General features: G+C 38.5%; 1 protein-coding gene across 4 annotated transcripts; it reads left to right on the plus strand.

The window, feature by feature from the left end:
* Positions 1-463: 463 nt before the first annotated feature.
* LOC143852518 (2-isopropylmalate synthase A-like) lies at positions 464-25,950 on the plus strand. 4 transcript variants are annotated; one of them, XM_077361919.1, is made up of 14 exons: positions 604-618; positions 927-1,046; positions 2,291-3,105; positions 3,935-4,148; positions 4,246-4,326; positions 5,436-5,528; positions 5,638-5,724; positions 12,445-12,545; positions 20,346-20,379; positions 20,506-20,580; positions 23,202-23,285; positions 23,388-23,522; positions 25,232-25,377; positions 25,454-25,950. In XM_077361919.1, the coding sequence occupies exons 3-14, from the start codon at positions 2,486-2,488 to the stop codon at positions 25,584-25,586; spliced, it is 1,803 nt and encodes a 600-aa protein (XP_077218034.1). In that variant the 5' UTR covers positions 604-618; positions 927-1,046; positions 2,291-2,485; the 3' UTR covers positions 25,587-25,950. The 4 variants fall into 4 exon arrangements, with proteins under 4 accessions (XP_077218032.1, XP_077218035.1, XP_077218034.1 ...); XM_077361917.1 differs by lacking the exon at positions 927-1,046 and having other exon boundaries at positions 464-618; XM_077361918.1 differs by lacking the exon at positions 927-1,046 and having other exon boundaries at positions 609-746.
* Positions 25,951-27,156: the final 1,206 nt, after the last annotated feature.

Raw genomic sequence — 27,156 nt, forward strand, 5'->3', positions numbered from 1 at the left:
TGCTGGTGAGCCAGGTGAATTAAAACTTTAGTAGTCAATATGGAGAAGACATGCCAAGTAGTCTCCTAACAGTTAGTAGTGGACATGCCAAGTACTCTCTTAACAGTTATCATGTAGAGTAGTGGTTAATTAGTGTTTGATTATCAACCTCATAAAGTGCTAGTAGGGGTGTCATTACCAATGTAGAGAGAGAATAAGGAGAGATTTTACATGCAACTCAACGTACTATTTTGGTGACGTAGTAGTAAAAAGAACACACAGAACCTACAAAACCCGGGAGCCGGAGACCCGAAGCTATAAAAATAAGGGATGATGTTTGGGCAATGATAAATTCGCACCCCTGAGACGTTAAAGTCTGCCCTCCTTTACAGGGGTGCGAATTATCCCATAGTGGGTGCGACTGAGGTTAGATTTGTACCAAAAAAGAAAAAAGACTGAAGATTGACTACCTCTTTATCAGTCACGTTTTAAACGCGTGGAAGTGGATGTGTCAGAAACCAGAGGGGGGTGTAAATGTAATTATACCTTAGAAATAATTGTCTTGCTTATATTATAGTAAGTTTTGAAAAGTCTTGGGACCAGAACCTCATAGCTATCTGATAAAACCCTAAACCTCAGGTATGGATTTCTTGCAATCTTTTGATCTTTTTCTTTTCTTGCAATCTTTTGATGGATGAGATGGAGGATGAATCTTGAAGATAGAGCTGGTGGAAGAGGAATGTTTCATGTTGCTACCATATTCTGCAGTAATTTTTTATTTCGATTGTTTAAAATCCTAATTTATGGGGGATTTCTTATGAAATCGAAAGGTTTTTTTTTTATTATAATTTCTTACAAGTTTTTTTGTTAAAGCTTAAATTATTGTTTGTTTAGCTTTCCTTGAGAATTTAATCTGTTTGATTTGTAACTTATTGCTGTTCTGCCAGTCTCTGCGTAATTAGGAGCTATGGAATTATGCAAATGGATTCCTGTCTATGCAGATGAGAATGGGCTTTTGCAGAAGACTTATGTCTGTAATGCCTTGATAAAAAACTTACGCAAAAAGTGTAAGTATTGAATGAGCGAACCAATTGTTCAGTAGGATGTATGAATGAGATCTGATATCTTGGAGTACCATGATTGGGGGGGTTTGCAAATCTTGGTAGAGATCAAGAATCAATTAGCAGAGACGAAGAAATGGAACACCTTCTTGAGCTCAAGCCATTGTCTTATTAGATTTATAGGATGCTTGAGATGTTGGCACCACATTTTTTGGGTTTCTTTGTCTTTTGGTTTATTTATACACTTGCAGCTTAAGATTCAACTTATGAAAAAAAACGGGAAATTAGTTCATGGTTTTGATAATAGCTGATGCATTTTTATGTCTAGCTTGATTTTGGCTTCCATAGATCCCATCATTTGTTTTCCTTTCTCTTTGTATGGTTTATATCCAAGTTTCCCTCCTGCAGCGCTTTCAAATTTTAGTAATAATGTTTGGAGTTTAATAAGTGAAGTCTTATTGATTCTTAGCAAAAAGAAAAATTAAGTTATTGATTGTGGATATAATGGAAAATTTATTAAAAATTTGATTCCATTCCGACATTGGTCCGAACGTTACCAAACGCTAGAATCGGAATCACGACTGATTCCCTTGTTGAATTATAATGCTTACCCAAACACGAGAATCGGAATAGCCATTTGTTTACGGAGGGAATTGGAATAGGATGTCCATACCGATTCCTGATTCCGGCAATCCAAACCCACCCTCCTCTCTCCCAAAACCTTTCAAAAACCCTTTTTGACAACGGGGTTTCTGGACTGAGACATATGCCTATCTGGTAAGGATAAAAATCCCACACAATTTGTACTTTTGTCTTTTTAAAAAAAAAAGTTAGATCTGCAGAAAAATTGTGTATTTTTGAATTTCATTCCTTCTCGTCAATTTAGTTTTCATTCGTTTTAGTTTATTTATTGTTACCATGATTGGTCAGATAGAGCACCATGATATAGTTGGCACCCATTTAAAGGTGGGATTGAAAATCCTTATTTTTAATAAATGGCACCCATTTAAATTTCATTGTGGAATTAGATTTCTGTGGAGAACATCAGATGGGTTTGTAAATTGATTTCTGCTTAGAACTTTGAATGCCATCCAAACACTGTAAACAGGTGTCACCGCGAATCTATTTCTGATTTACTCCTGCATTTTATTTACACGAATTCAAATGGCCCATTAGTGTACAAATGTCCATTTGATCAAATTAATTAGTTAAATTTCAGACTCTGACCCATCCATATTGCAAATGGCCAGGTGAAAAGTTATCATCAGAACATACAACAAATGATGGTATAGGCCGAGGCAAACCGCCAATTAAGGTGATAATATATAGGGAAGAAATCCAAGTTCAGTAAACTCAGAGAACATTTTAGACCCTCTTCCCACTGCGTTTTATCCTCCTATATATATTAGCAAATAAAAAGACTAATCTTTCTCTCTCTATCTCTCATGGCTTCTTTGTTAAATCCTCCATTATCTCCGGTTTTGTTTCCTAGTCATTCACGCTCTCTTTGCTACCCCAAACTCTTTTCCGTCTCTCCTTCTCAATCTCATTCCATTAAATGCTCTCTATCTCACCGCCCCGATTACTTCCCTAACCGAATCCCCCACCCTTCCTATGTCCGAATCTTTGACACCACCCTCCGTGACGGCGAGCAGTCCCCCGGCGCCACCATGACCAGCAAGGAAAAGCTTGACATTGCTCGCCAGCTCGCTCGCCTTGGTGTTGACATCATTGAGGCCGGGTTCCCGGCTGCATCCCGTGATGACCTTGATGCTGTCAAAATGATCGCCAAGGAGGTTGGGAACTCCATTTCTGAAGATGGCCACGTCCCCGTCATTTGTGGCCTTGCCAGGTGTAATAAGTCCGACATCGATGCTGCCTGGGAGGCTGTTAGGTTTGCGAAGAGGCCTAGGATCCACACGTTCATTGCCACCAGTGAGATTCATCTGAAGTATAAGCTGAAAAAGTCGAGGGAAGAGATTCTCGCCATTGTTAGGGAGATGGTTGCATATGCAAGGAGTCTTGGGTGTGATGATGTCGAGTTCAGCCCAGAAGATGCTGGAAGGTAAGTTAATTTTTTGTACTATTTTTTGGATTTGTTTTGGAAATTGTTCTTTTTTCAGGTGTTGCTTGTTCTGCTACTGTTGTATTGTTGATTTGTTTTTATGATTGGTCTTTGTATAATTTAACGCTACTTGCTTACTTGTATTTACTTTTACATAGAAAAGCTTTGGTAAGGTTTCAGTTCATTTATTTGTATTATTTTCCTCTTTGTTGTGAGTATATTTTTGTTATTTCTATTGCTTTTAGAGAATTTTTGACAGTTTCTTGTTTATTTATTATTGTTGTTTTTAATAATTTGTGGAGAATTTTGCTGCTTTCGTTATGTTGGAGTTCCATTTTGACGCACATTTCTTCTTTATTATGTTCAGGTTGGTTTATTCTAAATTGTCTACTTAATCCTTCTGCTCTTCTTTTTTATTATGAATGTCTGGAAATTTTGTTTCCAAATAACAATGTCAGCTCAATTGATGCTGGAAGGCTAATTTAATTTTATCCATCATACGATGTTTTTGTATTCTTCTTTGATCAGCTATTGGAATTTTTTCCCTAATGCTTTCAGCTTCTTTTTTTCCCCGTTAAATTGCTATTTTCTTGACCCATCAGCTACTCCCTTTTTCATACCCATGTGCTTATACCTTTTTTTTAGTTTTCTTTGATGATTTTTGTATGCATCCACTTGTGCTATTGGTGACTGCTGCAAAGTTGGGCGTATTTTGATCTTTTAAATTAAATTATACAAATGGTTTTCTTTTTGCTATTGGTAGCGGATGCTTTCAATTCAAGTGGCTAATTTCTTTATGGTCTGTAACCTTTTCTTGGTTGGTTTTCAGGTCTGATAGGGAGTTTCTTTATCTTGTTCTCGAGGAAGCTATCAAGGCTGGTGCTACAACTCTCAACATCCCTGATACCGTTGGTTACACTTTACCTAGTGAATTCGGGCAATTAATTGCTGACATCCAATCTAATACTTGTGGGATCGAACACGTGATCATTTCAACACACTGCCAGAATGACCTTGGGCTTTCAACTGCCAACACATTGGCTGTATGCAATTCCTTTTGCCTCGATTGTTGTATAATTGCATGGTTTGCTGAAATTTCACTTTGGATGTGTACTAACTTATAATGAGATTTAAATCCAGGGCGCTCATGCAGGGGCAAGGCAGCTAGAAGTCACTGTCAATGGCATTGGCGAAAGAGCTGGGAATGCTTCCTTGGAGGAGGTGTAGATTTATTTATTATTATTATTTTTGTTTAAACTGTTCTGAAGAATTTCGGTGATGAATACTTGGACTTGACAAATGAAAGTTTCTCAAATCGTTTGTGATTTAGGTATACGATTTGATATTCGCATGCTTAGGCATATGTGCTTCCTCTTACTTTTCCGCTGAGATTGAGACATTCAGTTATCTGTTTCCAATATTCCACGATTGGATTTCTACCACAGTCTAAAATAATAGTTTAAGATTAAGATTTTTGTTTTTTGAATGGATATTTTTTAAGATTGAGATATTTTTTTAAGATTATGATATTCTTCTTTTTCTTGACAATCCCGTAAGCCCACTCTTGAAATTTCTATTCACTTCCTCAATATTTTATGAGTTCCTCGGATGACTATCGATACATACCTCATGCTGCCATATGGGCTTCTCATTATAGTGGGGGATTTGGCTGTGAGATCTTGTATCATGGCCTATACTACTTAGTTCAGTTTGTAACCATGATTCTTGGTTGTAGCCTGCAACTCCTATACAAAAGTGTTGCCCCTACTTTTGAGTTGGCACAAAATGTGGTGGAACCTTAGTTCCATTACTAAACTCCAACATCGGTGGCTCTATGACCTCTTTAGCTCCACTATCTCGTCTAGTTAGTAGTTATAAAAAATTTGCGCCATTCAAAAATAAAAAAAATTGTGTGCCCTACTTATAAAAATACAGCTATTTCCCAACAGAATCACTACTGATTCAAAAAAAAAAAACCCACAGAATCATTACGAAGGAAAGTAACCTGCATTTATTTAATTTGAATAACGTTTTATTTTTATTTTTTGGTATATATCTTTGTAATTAAGAGAAATAATAGGGTGTGGGTGTACATGCACACAATGGGGGTACACCAAAGCTGCTCCTCTTGATATTGATCCTATGACAGTGACTTTTTAAGTCAGCTGTCAGATCAAATATCAAGTGGCACCCTGATTACCTGCAACTACGCCCGAACACCATATAAACTGGAACTACTTTCCTGTCTTGCTGCTTGCACTTGCAACTCCCAATTCCTGCTACATTTTTTTTCCACTAATGTTGTAGTTTTCTCTTTTTCTTTCATATAGGTTGTCATGGCTATAAAATGCCGTGGTAAGGAGCTAATGGGAGGGCTTTATACTGGGATAAACACTAGACATATTGTTATGGCAAGCAAGATGGTAATTTTTTTTTCATTTCAAGTCATCATTACAACTTCCATCTTTGGTTGTCTTTTGATTGTGGGTACTTTTTTCACGGGAGTTCCTTATGTGCATTTGCACCATCTAGGTAGCAGAGTATAGTGGACTACATGTACAACCACATAAAGCTATTGTTGGAGCCAATGCTTTTGCGCATGAAAGTGGCATCCACCAGGTATTTGTGCTTTGTTTTCTCTCTTTTCTACTATATTATATGCCTCATGGTGAACCATTTGTCAATTGTTGAACTATGATGATTATAGATGTCACTTTTTATGCATATATTGATACAATTACAACTCTCTATTGCAGATTTAGGAGGTCATTTGTGAAAAACTAGTAGAGAAGTTGGAGAAAACAATGGAAGTAATGATTACATGATAAAATAATACAAAGCATAAGCTCTTAGTTCTTCAATTCTTGATTTCTTATAACATATCAACAGCAAGCCATAAGTCCCTTAAACAACACTACAGATACTCTCTACTCGACCCTAAACTCTGTTTTTAGAGTCCACTTGGGTGTGAAATTCAATTGCGTTTTTGTGTGCAATCTGAAATCTTTCTAGGTTGCAAATTTACATTCAAATTGCACCTGAACATGCAATTAGGTTATGCACCCCTTTATCTTATCCCTTCTTCATCTCTCATCCTTGTTCTAGGGTTTTAAGTTTCGGTTTCGGCATGCATTTCTGTTGTGACGAGAATGGAAATATATCGGTTTTGGATGAAAATTCTGGCGAAAGTCCTCTAAAATCATGGAAGTGTATGAAAACATATGCAAATGATCACCATTAAAAAAACATATGCAAATGGACATTAAGATGAAACTCCAGGAATTGCTAGAAATCACAACTACAGTTAAAAAGCCATCACACAAGCCAAAAAAAAAAATCCATAATAGTTTAACAACATCTAACACCGAGTGACATTCGCCATTGCACACGTCTGATAATTCAGTATATGTAAAATCTCATATGTAATTCATATAAATATTTATATAATGCATACACCATATATTTCACATGCAATTCATATAATATAATTATGTAACACATAATGGTATAGTATACCAGTAATCCACTTATGGTTTTGGTTTTGGTATGCGTTTCAGTGAGGTTGAAAATAGAAACATTTCGCTCATTTCATGTCGCTTTCGGTTGAAATTTTAACCCATGCTTTGCTCTTCATATAGATAACTCTTTTCTAAAGGCCTACAGACTTCTAAAATTGGAATTAGAAACTAAAACAGCCAAAACTCTTGTTTACAACAATTTTTTCTTACTAACCCACACTAAGCTTTGGGCTACTTATTGTAAAATATGCAAAAGTAACCATTGCAAATCTCTACGAGTACTCCAAAATGAGTTATAATTAATGCTTAAAATGAATACCAATTCAAAGTTAGGCCCTCTAGAACTTCAAGATGTTTGCACTTAGTTAGACTTGGATTGTCCGCCGCATTAGTTCTTTTTGGCTGCAAAGAGCTAGTTCTTGAATTTAAGTCATGGAATGCTTCCATTTTTTTATCTAGCTTATGATACAAATATTGAGACAATCCTTTCCATCAAATTAAATACTTTGAATAGAGCACACACACACACCAACCGACCAATTTTTATGTGCATTATTTTTCCCAGGACTAACATTATGCGTGGCCTTTTTGCTTATGTGATGATTCTTGAGTTTTTATTTGTGCTTATTCTAGCACTTAAGGTTTTAAATTTTGGTTTCGGTTTGGGTCGCCATTGAAGCAGAAATGTTCTGGGTTCGGAGGAAATTTCGGGGAAAATCCTGTAAAATTATGAAAGCGTGTAGCAATATATGCAAATGACAGAATTTTAAGATGGCACCTCATGAAATGCTAGAATAGGCATAGATACACACTTGGAAACTATCGCATGGGCAAGAAATACATCCATAATGGTTCAACATTGAACACCTAGTGACATGCGTTGTCGTGCATATCTGATAATTCAATACATATTACATTTTATATGTAAGTCATATAAATATTTATACATAATACATACATCACATTTCACATGCAATTGATATGATATAATTTTGTAACACATGCTGGTATACTATACCACTAATACACGTACGGTTTTGTTTTCGGTATGTGTTTTGATTTCGATATTGTTTCGGTTGGGATGGAGACAGAAACTTTGTTTTGTTTCTGTTTTGGTGGAAATTAAAAACCATGCTAGTACTTCTATAAGTTTCATCTTAAATGTTAATCAGGATTCTCACCAAAATTTTCATCTGAAAATGGCATGTTTCTCTTTCCATCATGACCTTAACAAATACTGAAACCGAAACTTGAGACCTTGCTCTTGGACACTTGTGTCTTCATGGAATTTAGGAGCCAAGATGTTACCAACAAATTATTTGATTCCCATTCTCAATACTTGGGAGCTTCTGGCTTATAAGGTTTAATAGAGCCATTTATATACCCCATCTTCTAAGCATCCAACAAACAACTTTACAACTCTCGATCACTGCAAAAATTTAACACCATTCGAAGTTGTTGTGATATGTGATCCAGGATTTTTCAGTTTAGTTGGTAGTGAATATCCCACTATCTAAGAACCTAGTGGTCACCTGTGATGACTGTTCTTCGGCCATTAGATGCTCGCCAAACCACAGACTGTGGTAGTAATCAACTCACTACAAAAATTACAACCATCACACTAAACACCTATAATCATCATCACATTATTCTTCACAGAGCAATCCACACACACTTGGAAGGACACCACATCATAGGCATTCCATTACATGTCTTTAATCAGCACCATGCTCTTCATGAAAAAATAAGTAATCTGATCCTTCAATATCAGATTATATTTTCCTTTACGAATGGTGGAACCTTTGGCAAGGGAGAAACATCACAACTCATTTGGAACAATATTACCGGGATCGACCCGCGACCCGGGTTCGTTGACCTCAAACAAGGGTTGTTTGCGACCCGGATCGCAAAAAAATGGCGATCCGGATGACCCACAGGAAAGGGAGAAATGCATAGAGAGAGGGAAGAAGGGGCAAAGAGAACAAAAAAAACAACAACTCTATAGGACCAGTCGAAATACAATCTATGCACAGTATTGTAAAACCTCATTCCCTGCTTTCTTGCTTTTGCAGAGAGGGGGGGAGGAGGTTTGGGGGGCTGTATATGATATAAATATAAATATCTGATATTGGTACTACAAGTTTTAACCTCCATTTTTAAACAGTTTTCAAATGGTGTTACCTTGCCGAAACACTAATATTGGCACCTCCAGTTTTAATCTCTTTTTTAAACAACCGTCAAATGTGATTACCTTTCCCAAAAACTGTCACCAACCACCAGTTGATATGCTTGACCATCATATTTAAGATAACGCCTAACAATGTTTTAGCATCTCCTGCCTCTTGGCATAACATTATACTAGAGAGAGCTCCAGAGCGACCCAGATTAGCGTGCTCCAAACCGACCCGTGACCCTAAAGAACGAACCAACTTAGCCTACCCTCGTCGTACCGCGTACCGGGCTACCATCGTACCCGTTCTCGTTCTGCATACCAGAACAGACCTCGTTCCAGGTAACATTGATTTGGAACACTTTCAATCACACCCTAGATCCCTCTAACAATGGTTTAATCCTATTGAGCATGATTTGATTAAAAATAAAAAATCTATGCTAGAGATCTAGATATGAGGTTCTCCTTAAAACTGCATTATTTCTTGATTTAAAAAACGATTATCCTCAAACACTTGGGTCACGTTTGGATGCCCCCAAGATTTAGATTTGGATTTCTCACATTTGCAGTTGAGATTTGGAACTGGATCTGATCCCTAGATTTCTAAATCAGCTACAATAGTGAAAAAGATCCGATTTTCAAATCTGTTCTGCAAGACATTATTTGGAAATCAATATTTGTGGCAATTACCTTCACCCTCGCTGCTCCTCGACCTTGCTGCAGCAGCAGCGAGACGTCCCTCCCTCCCTCCCTCTCTTCCCCTCTCTCCCTCTCTTCCTCTCTTCCCCTCTCTCCCTCTCGTACAACATGAGCATCAGGATGATTGATCTGTTTTTTATCCGAAACTCAAATCCAAATCCAAATACAAAAACATGAGGTATCCAAACGTGGCCTTAATGTTCTCCTTAAAACTGCATTATTTCTGGATAAAAAACCCTTATCGTCGAACACTTAATTCCTGTTCCTTTCTCAACAACAACGAATATCTTTCTTTACTGGCTAGGGCTAGAGGCGGCGCATCTCGGATGAAACTGATGACGAGACGAGACAGATGGCCAGAGTACTGCCAAAAGGGATGGGAGACTGGAAAATGCCTCCCAAAACAACCAGTGACCACTGATAAGGATGATTGAAAGAGCTTTATTCCTGTTCAAACAACCAGTGACCACTGATAAGGATGATTGAAAGAGCTTTATTCAAAAGGATTTATGCTTTGAGGGAGATGCACTTGGGAGTCGTGCGTTCTTATAAGCATCCTAGGTAAAATCTTCTCTCAATCCAAATTGGGAAAAAATATTCGCGAATCTGGGATGAATTAAAAATACTTAGAGAGAAACCCTTGGATGTGAGTTTAGGGTTTAACCATGCTTTGATACCATGCGATCTTTGGAGGAGAATAGAAGAAAGCGAAAGAGGTGGATATAGAGAATAAGTTGGGGGAAATAATTGTGTTCTTAGTGTTGGGAGAAAGCCTACCTATGCGACCCTTTCTTGAAATTTTGACGGCTAGAAACAATGTATTTGGGGCCCACCAGCAACTTATGTCACTTAAGTTATTCGAAGTAAAAGTACTTAAATACTCACCCCTTCCCCCCAATCCTCCAACTGATAATAAATGACAAAAAATGGATTTAGGCTCTTATGTACAAGTATGTGGGCCCTATGACCGAATCCCATCAACCCAAGTTACGTTTAACATGTAATGTCTTGAACAATTTCCATTGTTATCTGCCTGCACTTAGAGTTCGCTGGGATTCATGAGATTCTAAGTCGAGTTGATGAAGCTAAGATGTTGCATATCCTCAATCAAAGGAAATTGTGTGATGAATTGCTAGTCAATATGGAGTATGAATTTAGAAGTGTTGACGATCTGGCCTTTGATTTCTTATATTTTAAGTTCTAAATTTATGCGATCTTTAATATGTCTTGTCTAAGATCTTTATAAGAAGGATCATGTTGTGCTCTTGAGAATGCTTCACTAATTTAGAATTGTTGGTGTTTTTCATGGGCATGTTTTTAGGATTTCCATTTAATAATTTGTGTTAGATGCATGGTTTTAAATTTTCCTGAAATAACCGGAACGTGTCCATTTTTCATCCTCTCCGAAACAAATTTTACATGAATTCCATTCATGTCATTATTTCCCCGAAATTTTGACCGAAATTTCCAAAATTCGACCGAAATTCCAGAAATTTGATTGACATTCCCGAAACTCGACCGAAATGGTTGGAACGAAAAAAATGGAAAGATGTTATCATTTGCATTTCATTAATGTAGAGAATGATATTTGGTAGGCAACATCATTGAACTACCCTACAAAGTAATTGTATCTTATGCAAGGGATGTCAGATCGACATAGAGTTGGCGTATTTAGAGGGGAGACTTGTCATTGCACTTTATTATACTTCATTACATTTCACTCCTTTATTGACTTTACTGTTCCAGACATTTCTGACAACTCATGTCACTAGATGTTTGATGTAAGCCATTATGGATGGCTTTCTTGCTTATTTGATGGTTTCTAAGTATGTATTTGTGCTTATTCTAGCATTTCACAAAGTTTAATCTTAAAATTTCATCATTTGCATATGTTTCATACATTTCTGTGATTTTACAAGGTTTCCACCGAAACCAAAATGTTTATGTTTTCGTGCCGACCGAAACCAAAACCAAAATTTAAAACCTTGGTTACATGCCATTTTAGCACTTGAATGGCAAAAACTGAATAAGCGAACAACCTAGGAATAGGCTATAGATTTCATCATTGTCACCCAAAACTGTCCCTAGATTTGTAGGTTGACTTACCTTGATTCACTTACTATGCCATTGGGACTTGATGATATGTTTTTGAGCCCTCCAAGCTCGTCAAGTCATGGGGAGCATACTGATGCAGTGCAACCTCACATTGGGGTTGAAGAGGCGGCTAGCCAACATGTGTAGAGAATGAAGCAACTATATTCTATCAATTTCTCTTCTTTTTCTACTTGGATTATTGATGTATATTGTGAAACTCAACTCTTGGAACGTCAGTTTGTTCATGGGACCATCGTTTTCGTCATGTACGTCCATATCTCAACAATTTTATAAACCTTTGTATATTGGATACTTGAATGAATGAATGGTGTGGCCGACCACGAACTTTTCTTTCCTAAACTGTAGAGTCTAGGAAAGTCAGTTTGTTCATGGGACCATCGTTTTCGTCATTTACGTCCATATCTCAACAATTTAATAAACCTTCGTATATTGGATACTTGAATGAATGAATGGTGTGGCCGACCACGAACTTTTCTTTCCTAAACTGTAGAGTCTACATGTCAGTAGATTGGCAGGAGGTATTGTAATTATGCCCAATTCTATATGTTTGCTCAATATAGTTTTATTTTAAATATTACCATAAAATATTAAATTATTATTGGAGAACGTCCTCATTTTTCTATATCGTTTTATTGGTTGCTCAAATTTATGTCATCTCTGCTTGTCTTACTTTTTCTAGTTTATCATGTTCGTGGGCCTATAGAGGCCGTACAACATGTTACATTTGGTGTAGTTTTTGGCTCTTGGAGTTGTACCTGGTTATTACTGTTTTATTTGTCATTAGTTTACATTATTTGATGAAGATTGAGTGTAACCTAATTTTTTGAGATTTTTTAGGATGGAATGCTCAAGTTCAAGGGTACATACGAGATCATTTCACCCGAAGATATTGGATTGACTCGATCTAATGAATCTGGTATTGTGCTTGGAAAGCTTAGGTGCGGACTAGTGGACTACTTTATGTGATTTACACTAAACTGATCTATCAGTGGTTAGTTTTTTTATAGTTTCATAATGGGAAGTTGGTGAACTTGTCGAGGATACTTTCTATTTTGAGTTTTACTCTTTAAGAACAGAACTTTGTTCATAAGGATCAACTAGGTCCATTTCGATGTTGATTTATTTTATTTTGGTCATTTTATTGGTGGTCCTAGAAGAAAAGGAACAATCCATTTTATTCTTTAGATATTGTTTTTGCATGGTTTCTCTAAGTTCAATTATGGGGAGCCATTTTCATTGCTATGGAAGCCTTTGCCATTTATTTCTCTTGCAATAAATGAAGAATATTTTTTATTCTAAATTGCAACTATATAACTGGTACTATCCTAATCTATGCATAATATGGCCCACTGTTTGTAAAGATAATTCCAAGGACGATTGTGTTGTATCTTGTACGATTGTATCATGAAAAACAAATTTGTATATTTGAAGCTTCTTAATCTTCATGTCTACTGATTAGCAGTACATTGTTTCCATGTATGGTCAAGCAATTGCTTGCAACTGTCTTCAGGAGTGTATAAACTATTGGTCCGTGGCTTGTTGAGTGGTAAGTTGCAGTGATCGTTACCTGAGACTTGCATTGAGACTTGCATCAAATTTTCTCTTTCTAATGGAGGATCTCTTAGGTGCTTTGAACCTCGTGTAACTTTGAATTCTTGCTCAAGCATTAGAAACAATAACAGTAATTTTACAACAAGGATCACACTAAGACAAAACATATGAATTGCAATGTTACCAATATTTTCTTATGTAAAAGGTAATACTTGTAATAAGAAATCATAGAAGGAAGAGGAGAAAAAGGACAACTGTTACGTACTGACGGACTCTCTCTCTTAATATATATATATATATATATATATATATATATATATATATATATATATATATATATATATATAAACACATGATTAGGGTTATAGTATATGAGAAAAGACTAGGCTACCCTTATGTAACTCAATAGACTACTAAGTACTAACATACTCCAACAGAGGCGATACTTGTTCTTTGATGCAAACCTTTCCTGGCTCGATCAAATTTTGTTTTATATAATCTAGTAAATGATTAAATTTTATTTTGTATAAATCCATTGGCATTGATCTTGGGCTAGTTCTGATATCTTTTGTTAATGTCATAATAGATTATGATTTAGTAAAAAGTAATTAGTGACTCGTGATTCCAGTTGGCTGCCCTTTTAACTTCTTTATTGGTGCTCATTTCCCCTGCTTATTATACAACTTGGAGTGATGTAGGAACAATAACTAGACGTGTCTTGGCTTGGACCTAATTATGTAGACACAACTTATGTCACATCTGAAAACCTCAAACGTCATGCTTGCTACATATTCTAAGATGAGATTTCCTTTGATGGTTTGACTGTTCCTTCCTGTTAGACGAAAGTTTAGACAGAGAAAATAAATGAGTTAGGGTTGTCTCCCCCTGACTCATATCTTTATATTAAAGCATAAAGGAATGTACAAAGTCCTAAATGCCCTTAGGCAAGTTACATATTCCAACACTCACCCTCAAGCTGGAATGTAGATATCATACATTCCTAGCTTGTTACATATATCATTCAATTTTGACTTATTTAAGGACTTTGTAAACATATCAGCTAATTGGTCCCCTGACCGAGTAAACACAGTGCAAATCTCTCTTTTCTGGATTCTTTGACGGATAAAATGACAATCCACTTCAATATGCTTGGTGCGCTCATGGAAGACTGGATTGTTGGCAATGTATATTGCAGCTTTGTTGTCCCAATAAAGCTGCGAAGGAGAAGATGAAATGAAGCCAATTTCAGAAAGAAGTGAACGTAGCCAAATAAGTTTCGTGCTTGTCTGTGCCATTGCCCTGTATTCAGCCTCTGCACTGGACTTAGCTATAACATCCTGCTTCTTACTCTTCCATGAAACAAGATTGCCACCTACAAATGTACAATACCCAGTGGTGGATCTGCTGGGGATCCAACCCAATCTGAATCAGAGAAGCCTTCAACTTTCATATGGCCATGTCTTTTGAACATCAATCCCTTCCCTGGAGCCCCTTTCAAATACTTAAGAATCTGTGTCACCGCAGCCTAGTGAGAAGTACGTGGAGAGCTCATATACTGACTGACAACTCCAACAGCATATGAAATATCTGGCCGAGTAACCGTGAGATATATAAGTTTACCGACAAGCCTGCGATACCTGCCAGGATCCTCCAACAACTCTCCTTCTGGAACGAGTTTCACATTAGGATCCATGGGTGCAGAAGCTGGTTTAACTCTAAGATTGCCTGTTTCTTTTAGCAAGTCCAAGACATACTTTCTCTGTGATAGGAATAAGCCTCTAGAGGAACGAGCAACTTCTATCCCAAGAAATACCTGAGCTGACCCAAATCCTTAGTAGAGAATTCCTTTTGCAAGAAGGTTTTCAAACGTTGTATACCTTGTGAATTGCTCCCTGTGATGATTATGTCATCCACATAAACTATCAACAAAATACACCCAGCTGAAGAGTGATAACTGAAGACTGAGTGATCCACTGCACATTGTTTCATGCCAAAGCGCATGACTGCCTCACTGAATCTCCCAAACCACTCACGCAGAGATTGTTTGAGGCCATATAGTGACTTGCGTAGGCGACACACGTAGGAGGAAGTCTCCTCCTGAGCAACAAACCCTGGTGGTTGCTCCATATACACCTCCTCAGTTATGTCGCCATGGAGGAAGGCATTCTTCACATCCGGTTGATGAAGGGGCCAGCTATGATTAACAGCAAGAGACAGGAGCACACGGACATAGGGAATTTTCGCAACGGGACTGAATGTCTCAGTGTAGTCAACACCAAAAGTCTGAGTGTATCATTTCGCGACTAACCGTGCTTTTAAGCGCTTGACAGTACCATCAGGGAGGTATTTGATGGAGAAAACCCACCGACAACCAACAGGACGGGCACCAGCGGGTAGGGAAACCAGATCCCATGTATCATTACTATGAAGAGCGCCCATTTCTAGGTTCATAGCATCACGCCAGCCAGGATGGTCAAGAGCCTCAGCCACTGACTGTGGTAAAGAGATAGAAGACAAGGAGGAAACAAAGCTCTGGAAGGTAGTGGTGAGCTTATCATAAGAAACAAAATTCGAAATAGGATGTGCAGTGGAACGGGATCTCGTACGAGATGCAATAGGAGAATCAGAAATAACAGAGGAAGGCGGAAGAGAAGATACCTGAGAGCGGGAGAGAGGGATCATCGGCTCAGAAGATGATTGTGCGAGAGGAGGTAGAAGAGACCTATCTGTAACGTGGCGCCGCTGATACTGCTGTGTAATTTTAGGTGGAGCTGGCTTCTCCAACGTGGCAGAAGAAGTAGAAGCTGCAGAAGCTGGCCGCACGGAAATAGGAGATGATGAAAGAGAAGCAGGTAGATCTGGTAAGGGAAGCGAGACCTCGGACTCGAGAGAAGGGGTGAAAGATGCCGCGCCATGTTGGAAGAATGCCTCAGACTCAAAGAACGTAACATCGGCTGAGACAAACCAGCGACGCAGACGAGGGCTATAGCAACGATAGCCTTTCTGCGTATGGGATTACCCCAGAAAGACATAACGCTCAAACCGGGGATCGAGTTTGTCACGGCCAGGTTCAAGGTGATGAACAAAACAAACGCATCCAAATACACGAGGTGTCAGAGGAAACTGTTCCTTACTAGGAGATAAGATCTCGAAAGAAGAGGCACCCTCTAAGACAGAGGAAGGAAGGTGTTTTGCTAAGAAACACGCCGTGAGAAGGGCATCACTTCAGTATGCCTTAGGAACACTCATCTGAAAAAGAAGAGTGCGACCTACTTCAAGCAAATAATGAAGTTTCCTCTCAGGAACACCATTCTGTTGAGAGGTGTACGCACATGAAGATTGATGTAAAATCCCATGTTGGGAGAGATAGGATTGAAAGCCATTAGTATCAGAAAAATATTCTCTAGCATTGTCAGTACGAAGACATTTAATATTGCAATTATATTGATTCTTAATTTCAGAATGAAATGTGCGAAAAGCAAAGAACACGTCGGATCGACTCTTAAGTAAATATAACCAGGTCATGCGTGAGAAGTCATCAATAAACACAATAAAATACCGAAAGCCAGTACTAGGCGCGACCCTAGAGGGTCCCCATACATCAGAATGGACTAATTCAAATGGACTAGACACTCGACTAATTATCCGGGACGGAAACGACACACGACGGTGCTTTTCGAGTTCACAGGACTCGCACTGAAAACTAGAAAAAGGTCCGGGAACCAGAGAAGTTTGCTGCTGCTGCTGAAGTGAAGGATGCTCCAGGCGACAATGCCACTGAAATGTATCCATAGAGCTATGTAAGACAGTAGGCGGCCGGCAGTCAAGACGATAGAGTCCATCTACCTCACGACCCGTTCCAATCGTCTTCCCAGTCGAAAGATCCTGAAACAGACAGTAAAATGGGAAAAATGAGATAGAACAATGAAGAGATTTAGTAATTTGGCTAACTGAAAGTAAACTAAATGGTGATTTTGGGACACATAAAACAGAAGATAAGGTAAGCAGGATGAGGGGAGATATGACCAACACCAGTGATAGGTGTAGTGGACCCATCAGCAAGGGTGATAGATTGAGAGGGAGATGAGAAAGAGCGAAAAGAATGAAGCTGAGAAGAGTTACCAGTCAGGTGATTGGATGCCCCAGAGTCAATGATCCATGACCTTGAGCTAGATAGAAGGGTAGTGGGTGAACTACCTGGCTGGGCGAAACCTGCAGAGGGAGGACGAGAATTGAGCCACAGACGCTGGAACTCCTCATAATCGACACGGGATAATGTATAGGTGGAATCAGCTGGTGTAGGAACAGAAGCAGAGGGAGCGCAATTTGAAACCGAAGCAGTAGTAGCACCCATGTGAGCCGAGCGTGCCTGACGAAGCTCGGGATGCAGGGTATAGCAATGGTCAATATAACGTCCCTCGCGTTGACAGTGAGTGCAAAAAGAACGGCCACCACTAGAACGACCACCACCACGGCCGGTACGACCACGACCACGACCAGAGGAGGCTCCACCACGAGGCGGGCGAGTACTGCCATTATAGGTCGCGAGAGCAGAACCATCAATAGGAACAGATATCACTGAATCACCAGGAGAGCACTGCTGGACGCGGGAGTAAACCTCAGTAAGGGAAGGAATAGCACCAGAACCGATAATCTGCTGACGAAGATGCATGTACTCTGGACCCAAACTCTCAAGGTACTGCACAACACGGATCTGATCCCTCTGACGGGCAGCCTCTGTGAGATCCGTGGTAAGCGGCATGTAAACATCAAGCTGCTGACAGAGGCCAACGAATTGGTTGTAATGGGTGGCAAGAGGAAGATCACCACGGCGGAAACGCACCCACTCAGAATAGGTAGAGCAGATCCGACTAATATTTGCCACGCCAGAGTAAAGAAGAGTAACCTAATCCCATATCCGTTTTGCAGTAGGTAGAAGCATCAAGGGCCCAGAGACGTGAGGGGCCATACTCTGCCACAGAAGGGTGCAAACAAGAGCATCCTCCTGTTCCCATCTATCAAAGGTGGGATCCGTTGTAGGAGGAGGATCACGACGAATGACGTGGGCTTTCCCACGGGCAATAAGATACTTCTCGACGGCTGCTTTCCAAGTAACGTAGTTTGCCCCATCCAACTTAACAGTAGTGATCTGTGGGAATGATCCATCCACAGAGAGAGATGATGACGAAGAAGACGCCAAAGAGGGTGTCGGACGAACACCAGGAGCCACTCCTGTGGAAGGATTGTCAAGCACCTCCTCCTTAACAACAAGCAAGAAAGAAACAGACAATCCAAACCAAGACGAATAACATGAGATAACAGAATGGGTGGGCAAACTAGGATAGGCCAACAAAGCTAGATGCGGCTCCAAGAATGACGGGCATCGACGAAGCTTGACAAGAGGGGAGGGAAGCCATGAGACACAGAGGGGAGCCGCAAAGACAAACAAGAATCAAAGTAGGGTAAGAGATGAAGATCTAACACATAATATCAGGGAGAAAAGAGTGGTAGGGTTTACCAAGGGATGAAAGGAAGAGGAGGAAAAATGATGTGGGTTTAAAAAACTTGGGGTGTGAGGCTTACCAGCAAACCTAGCAATTGGGGGCTGGAAGAAAAAAAATTCTGGTGCGAGGCGAAACATAGCCCTGGAAACTTATTTCCAGGAAAGTGATTTTGTGGGGGGGGGTTAGAAAATTTTTTCCTGGAAAATTTTGGGGGGTACAAATCCTCGGTCCTGGAAAAAGTTTTCCAAGCTGGGAAGAAAATATTTTCCTGGAAAATTTGTGGGGGGGGGGGGCAAATCCTCGTTCTTGGAAAATAATTTCCGCCCTACTTAGAAAATGTGTAGGGGGTTGCTGCACGGGGGTACAGGACCAGGAGCTTTGCGCAGGGGAGGAGAAACATGGCGGGGGGGAGGGCCCTGGTGCCTTCGGCTCGGAGAGAACGACGACAACTCAGGAGGAAAAGGATGGTGTGGCGGTCTGCCTCCGATGAAACTTGGCCCGGAGTTGGGTTTCGCGGCGAGGGGGGTGGCGGAGAAGATGGAGGCTGCTAGAGAACCCTAGGGATCAGAAAACCCTAAGGCTCTGATACCATGTTAGACGAAAGTTTAGACAGAGAAAATAAATGAGTTAGGGTTGTCTCCCCCTGACTCATATCTTTATATTAAAGCATAAAGGAATGTACAAAGTCCTAAATGCCCTTAGGCAAGTTACATATTCCAACACTTCCCATTGCTTGTTATTACAAATCTGCATTTGGTTATTTGACATGTTTATTGACAAAAAATTGCATCTGATACAATTCTTTCATAACATTTTCTTGAATGTTCATATGGTCTTATAATATTGAACAGTGCGCGGTTTGTTTAATCTGACCTTCAATCCCATACATGATTTCTTATTTGCTACTTGGAAGGATCTGCATTGCTAATATGCTTATCATGAAAATAGAGATATCACTTCTTTCTATAGCTTATGATTTTACATCATCACTTAATAATTTTGACGTTTATATGGCTGTGCATTACTTGAACGGCATGTGGGTTGGTTAGTCTGACCTCTGACACTATGCCTGTTTTTTCTCTCTGTTGGTAGTTTGGGTGGGGGCGAAGAGATTCATTTTCCCTGGTTCTTTGGATGGGGACATATCCAACGTAGGCCTTTGGATGCTGCAGTGAGAAGACGCGACTCGTGGCAAGTTGATGGAGTAAAAAGAGGGGTAGGGGCAGACAGAAATCAACTTGGGTAGAAACAGTGGGGAAAGACTTGATAGCTAGGAACATACAGAGAACATGACCTTGGATAGGAGAGAATGGAAAAAAATGATCCATGTAGATGAACCCAAGTAGTGTCAGGATTAGTCAAAAAAAAAAAAAAAAAAACTAGTGTCAGGATTAGACTTAGTCATTTTGAGCCGGGTAGATTCTTTCACCTTCATCATGAAAGTTCTCTTAAGGATTCATTGGCCGACCCCAATTGGTTTGGGACAAAGGCTTAGTTGAGTTGAGTTGTGTAATGCTGGGGACAATAGAAACGTGATCTTGTTCTCAGCTGAGCATTGATTGTACTAATTGTAGTCTATTTGTATGCTTTATTGAAATACATGTGCCTATTTAGCTTTTGTTAGATTGTTTTTTTTTTTGTACCAATGCAAATTAACTTTTATTAATTTTTCTTTTGATGCAGTGGGCGTCATGCTCTGAGATCTCGACTTTTGGAGGTATCTATGTTTTTTCTATTTTACACATGCATTATACGTGCTTTGACTTATGATGGACATGTTAATTTACGTAATTTGCCTCCTTTGGATATGCATTTATATGCTCTTTGTTAATCATCTTTTCAGCTTGGTTATGAATTAGATGGTAGGGAACTTGACGATGTCTTTTGGCGTTTCAAAGCTGTGGCAGAGAAAAAAAAGGTGAGACCGAAAGAAATGATTTTCTCTTGAGATTTATAATCTTCTCTGATTAGTTTTTTTGATGCATTATCAGTCTGTTTCTTAATAATGGGTTCCATGTTACATGGACAATGAAGCACCGTATGGATTGTTTCTTTTACCAAAATTCACCAAAGTAACTTATCTTTGGTTGCAGACATGAAATTCTCTCTGTTTCCAAGGGAAATGATCAGTGTATGTGGGATTATTATAGGTTATTAAATAACCATTTTAGGGTTCATCATATTTAGGGTTTTTACTATGATTTGTGAACACGGACACGAGTGTCGAGTGTCAGCGCGGACACGGAGTGTCGGACACCGCAAACTGCCAAACTTTAGAAACGGGGACATGGCTAAAATAGGAAGTATATGCAATCATGATTTGTGGAGATGAATTCATGTGTCCAGTTTCGACATGGATACGAGTTGTCTAAATGAGGTAAACAGAATATCACACTTGCCACAGTATAAAAACATGTCTGCACACCCACATTAAGTCTAACACTTCCAGCAATACTAGTAAAAGTGTCCAAAGGAGTGTTGACACATGTGGACACGCGTGTCGTGTCGGACACGGCAAGACACATGAGTCGGCAATAAATTCGAAGTGTCGGCTAAATCATAGGGTTTTTATTTCAAGTGTCTGTATAACACAACTCTATTATCATCATCAGCATCAAAATGGTAAAGTTGTTTCATAGGCTCTTTTGTTATTGGCACTATGTGAGGGAATGCCATGTCGCAGGACAGTTGCAGTAGAACCATCTTTGCGAGTAGCATGATTTAATATGAATAAATAGATTAGAACAGGGCTATAAGATAAACGTCAGAAGAAATAAACTTTCAGCTCTGAAATTTCACATCCTTAACTGTCTCCCTACAACTACCGTTCATACCTGAATGTATATGAGAAATTTCCTACTAAAACCTAACTCTTAATTTTGCAACTCAGCATACCCTTTAAAATAAAAAATCTTATTGTAAGAAAATCTTTGATTCAAAGAAGTAAAGTAGAATTAATGAGAATTGAACCCATGTGGAAGTTGACCTAGAGCATCCATTCAGAAAAAAGCTATAGAAATAGTCTAAAATAAAGACAGCAAGGTCCCTAGATGTTTGTGGGAGTCAGGTTCTGGATGGATGTTCTATTGATTTCAGCTTGAAGTCATTGTTACGACCCATTTCGGGCCTGATTATTCGTCCTTCAGTGGAAATTCTGTAGGGGAACAAGAGAAGCTAATGGTGGACCTTGTGGGGCATGTGGGCCCATTGAATTTGCATAGAATCTAATCAGAAGTCCACAGTTATGTTTGTTTGGCTGAGAGTAGTGCTAAGATGTGTTGTGCCCTTCTGAACTTTGCATCGACTATCTAAATTCTAAAGTAGAAAATATTTTGAATGCTTCTTTTGTGTACAGAATCTCATCAGAACTCCACAGTTATGTGTGCTTGGCTGAGTAGTACTAAGTTGTGTTGTGCCCTACTGAATTTTGCATCTGCTATCTAAATTCTGTACGTACATATATATGCATGTATGCATGCACACATTCATGCATGTACTAACTAAAATCTGTTAGGCGCCATTTTCAAGCTGTAGAATAGCAAAATAGCGTTGCTTTAGTAGCTGTACAACCAAGCAGGCAAAGCTAGTCACGCCTGAGCAATTACCTTGCAGAACCATCTTTGCTAGAGCGAGCGCAAGAAATGACTTGCGCGCGCAAGTATTATATAAATTGCACTCGCTCAAGCTAAAATAGTTCTAGAGCAACATTCTATCTGTAACCATGTCTACCTGAGACTGTCCCTTGGCCCGTAGGTCCTGACACAAGGTTAGAATTCTAGCTCTTCCAGAGTGGTATCTCACTGATGGCTCGGGCCCCAAATCCTATGATACTTTGCTTATAGATAGATCCTTGGTTCTGCTTATGCTGCTAGAGAATAATATATTGGTTCCTGGATTCATCTTTCCCCTTTAGGTTCTGGCTTAGCCACTAGATTTACAATTCATTACCTTCTACCAAGGTTTAAAATTTCGGTTTCGGTGTCGGTTTCGGCCACCACCGAAATGTTTCGGTTTCGGGCCGAAATCATGTATTTTCGAAATCATGTAAAAATATGGTTATGATTTCGTTTGTATTTTAATTTCGACCGAATTGTCTAAAATTTTGTTGGAAATTATAACATTTTCGGTGTGTATTTTTAAAATTTCGGTGGAAATTTTGTGAAAAAATCCAAAAATGAAATTTCAACGGCGACATTTCTTCGAAATTTCGGAATTTCGGTAAAATTTTGGCGAAATCTCGTAAAGAAACGACTTCATGTGAATTTCGTTTCGGTTTGTGCTGAAACCGAAATATTTCAGCCGTTTTGCCGAAATTTAAAACTATGCCTTCTACTTGGTAGACGATTACAATTTCACATTGCAAGAGTTTTCTTAATGGAAGAAAATTGTTCATCTCCTCTTTTGCATTTAAAGGATGCCAACAAATTTTACATGGAAACTAAACATTATAGTAAGCAATCCATAAATATATAACTTAAAAGAATGGATTTTAATCATTTTATTTATGAGCTCACTTAACTAAAACAATTGATGTGGTAGCATCTTTCGGATGGGGACATAGAAGCTTTGGTCTCAGATGAAATTTTCCAGCCACAAGTCATTTGGTCACTTGGTGATCTGCAGGTAAGTTTTAAATTCTTTACGACTTTTTTATTCGCGCTCCAAAATTGATCCTCTGTTTCACCAAGAATACCTTATACCATATCCTAAAATCTCAACGTACAGGTCACATGTGGAACTCTTGGTCTTTCTACAGCAACTGTTAAACTAATCGGTGTTGATGAAGTTGAACATATTGCATGTTCAGTTGGAACAGGTCCAGTGGATGCTTCTTACAAAGCAATTGATAGTATTGTGAAGGTGTGACGAGAAGAAGGTTTTAAAGTTTTTATGGCTATTATGTTGCATTATTCATTATTGATTCTGTTTATTTATTCAAAGTTATCATGAAAGAAAAAAAAAATCTTCATTCAAAGAACATATTATATACTGCCTTGCAGTAGTAGTTGCATAAAAATAGTCAATTACAACTGACTGCAATGTGTGGAAAGACTAACACACATAATAATAAAAATTCGGCATGCACATCTAAAACTTGGAGCAGATCCCGTGTAGGTCAAATTCAGCAGCAGATTTATCAAGTAATTGGGTTTAGTTTGGACATTTTAGCATGGAGATCAAGTGGCAATGTAACTTATGAGAGTTTTAGTTGATTTATCATTATTTTTTTGTGAGTAGTCTTTAATTTCTGTTTTTTAACGTAAGAAAGTTTAAATGTTCAGTTATTAGTTTGTATTAGGGGAGTTAATAGCTTAGTGATTCATAGTTGTTACAAGATTGTAGGGAAGCATGGTTTTAAAGTTCCTCTGAAACTGACACGAAACAACCGAATTGTTTCCGTTTTCATCTCTACTGAAACATATACCGAACCAAAATCGCAAGTATATTAATAGTATACTATATGGGTATGTGTTACATAATTATGTTTATATGAATTCCATGTGAAATGTGGTGTATGTATTATATATAAATATTTATGTGAACTACATGTGAAATGTGGTACATACTGAATTATCAAACATGCGCGGCAGCACATGTCACTAGATGTCCGATGTCGTTACACCATTATGAGTGACTTGTTTATTTGCTGGTTCCAAGAGTGTATTTGCGTTTTTTCTAGCATTTCATGAATTTTCCTCTTAAAATTTTGTCATTGAGATATGTTTCCATGCGTTTGCGTGATTTTACAGGATTTCAACCAAAATTTCTATCGAAAACCAAAAAAGTTTTTGTTTTTGTGGCGACCAAAACCGAAACCAAAACCAAAATTTAAAACCTTGTAGGGTGTCTAATGCCAGATTGTCTATACATAAGGGCTATGTGCGGCATAGAAGGGATAAATTTTCAGTGTATTGTTTTGTTTTGGTTGCTGTAATTTTTAGACCATTAGTTTTCTATTTGCAACTATTTCTTCCTCAGTTCATGTGTTACCGTACCCTCGCTCCTTCATTTACTGCTGATTTATAGATGCCTGAGAGTGAGATCCTTATTGCACTGGAAATGTATTTGCAAAGTTTCCAAGATCTGGAATTTTGACCCCAGAAATTTCGGCATCCTTTTTTTTTCTATGTTGCTCCTAGTTCAATTTTTTGGTCCATACTCCATACTCATCCCATGGCATCTGAGATTTTTTTTTCATTCACTGAGGTGTCAGTGTTCAGAACGTTTCATAAATCCTGAATTTACAAGGTTGTTTCCCCTAGAAGCCTTCAGTCTTCTGTGATTAGAACTTCTGAGGTGGTAGTCTAGTTTATATTTCTAGGGTTGTTTTAATCAAGGAAGCAGGTTTCTTCCCTGGGAGCCTTCGATTCCCGCTTTTGATTCCTGCTCTAGCAACCTTGAGCAGGATTCTTCCTTGGGAGCCTTCGATTCCCGCTCTGGCAACCTTGGTTTTAATGGTGGGTTAGCTGTTGCATATACCTTGGGCTGTAGAGAACACATTAAAAAATTTAAACTCTTATGCTTCATTTATTTCTAAATTGGTATTCTTATTTTCCATTCATTTGCAGGTACCAGTAGCCCTTCTTGAGTATTCGCTTAACTCTGTCACAGAAGGCATTGATGCGATAGCCTCCACTCGAGTTGTCATACGTGGCGAAAATAGCCATACATCTACGCATGCTCTAACGGGAGAAACTGTGCATCGTACTTTCAGGTTTGGCATGCATCCATACTTGTGATTCTTTGTCTTCTCAGGTCTGCCTATTCATTGCTTTGTCGTTTTTTTCCAGTGGCACGGGAGTAGGAATGGATATTGTTGTCTCCAGCGTCCGGGCATATGTGGGTGCACTCAACAAGATGTTGGGTTTCAAGGCTACATCTGTAGAAAAAACGTCCACTGAAAATTCCCATGTGTCCACTTAAAAGGTATGTTCTTGGGAAATATACATTCATTACCTTCCTAGCACACATCCCTGGGATTTGGAATCAGTCCCCATCACTCTCTTGTTATTAGGGCAACACCCCGGCTTTCATCGGTTTGATCATAGACACTTAGAAATTTCAAGTGCAATTTAAAGGGTTTTTAATCTCTGCTGAAATATTTCCCCAGGAAGTGCTTTCTTAGGAAACTTTGTAAGTGCATTCTTAGAAAATTTAGATGCCTGGTGCATTGCCAGTCCTTGTATTTATTGTGAAGAATCTGATAGTGACTCAACTGTGTATGCTAAACTGTTAAATGTGAATGGTTTTGTGATTAGCTTGCAATAAAACATTGTTCTCCTTTTCACACAGTTTTCTACCTATAGCAAGTGACTAAAAGATGTAAAAAAATGCTATGTAAGTTTATTTGAAAGCCTGTTAGTGTACACATGAATGCAGTTATATTGCATCCTGTTTTGAATGTACTAACTGGAGCCAATAATTCTCCATGACCAAAGAATTTCTCTTTGCCCACATGTAAACAATCTTATCTTTTCCATGAATTGTGGCCTGTAAATAAATGATATGCAACTTTTTCTTGAATTAGAAAATCTCCTCCAATGAGGTTAGGATCTTTTGATGGAGGCTTTTAGGAGATCTCCCATCCACAGCAGGGACAGCTTATGAATGCTTCCTGTCATTATTAAAAACATGTCATCTAATACATTATGGAGAAAAGAAATTTAAAGCAAAATTATTGATGAAAATCCTCATCATCTATGTTCATCACTTAATCTCAACCTAGAAGGTTAGAGGATCCAAATCACCATTCAGGACAGATATGGTTATGGTTCAAGCCATGAACATTTATTTCTTTCTATTATTATGAGGATGTATACAATGCTTGAGTTGACCAAATATATAAAATCTATGATTTAGTCGACACTTTGAAGTTACTGCTAACATGCGTGTCCACACGTGTTGACGCTGACATGTGATATTCCTTTCAACACTTGTAATACCTGCTACTAGAAGTGCCATTAAGTGGCTGTGTCAACAAAGTTCTGTCCTGTGTCAAGTGAAATACTGTTTATTATTGAATGTAGTGTTTAACTCCTCTTCTATCATCGACTCTTCTTAAACTAATATTTGTTGCCATCCTTCTATCCCTTAAACTTAAAAATCCTAAACATACAATATTTTATTTATTCTATCCTCTTGGTCTTCTTTTTCCCTGCATGTTAGTGATGAAAAGGAACTAAATTAGATTGACGAATGCACCGTCATTTGATTATATCATGTTTGATCTCGACTTATAGTTGCTTAATCATAAGGTTTATCAATTTTTTAAATGAATACCATATTTATCTTTTTGCAAATTTGGATTAGTAATCGTTAATTTTATATGCGTCTCCGTTTCTAGATTTTTAGGGCTAGACACTTTGTATCCGTGTCTACAATCGACACATGAATCCATGCCCATGGAGTATAGATAAAAATGGATTGAGTGGGATCAATTATCTGACTATTCATGCCATTGAATTGTGCTTCACAAGGGATGGGTCTTGTGCAA

This window comes from Tasmannia lanceolata, unplaced genomic scaffold (genome assembly GCF_043159265.1).
Source record: "Tasmannia lanceolata isolate RefF3 unplaced genomic scaffold, GAP_Taslan_0.1 ptg000019l, whole genome shotgun sequence".
In the NCBI taxonomy this organism is placed as follows: Eukaryota; Viridiplantae; Streptophyta; class Magnoliopsida; order Canellales; family Winteraceae; genus Tasmannia; species Tasmannia lanceolata.

Coding starts and splice junctions, on each gene's coding strand:
- LOC143852518 (XM_077361917.1), top strand. CDS start 2,486: ATGGCTTCTTTGTTAAATCCTCCATTATCTCCGGTTTTGTTTCCTAGT. Junction 5,529..5,637: donor TTGTTATGGCAAGCAAGATG/GTAATTTTTTTT, acceptor TGCACCATCTAG/GTAGCAGAGTATAGTGGACT. Junction 12,546..20,345: donor ATTGTGCTTGGAAAGCTTAG/GTGCGGACTAGT, acceptor CTTTTGATGCAG/TGGGCGTCATGCTCTGAGAT.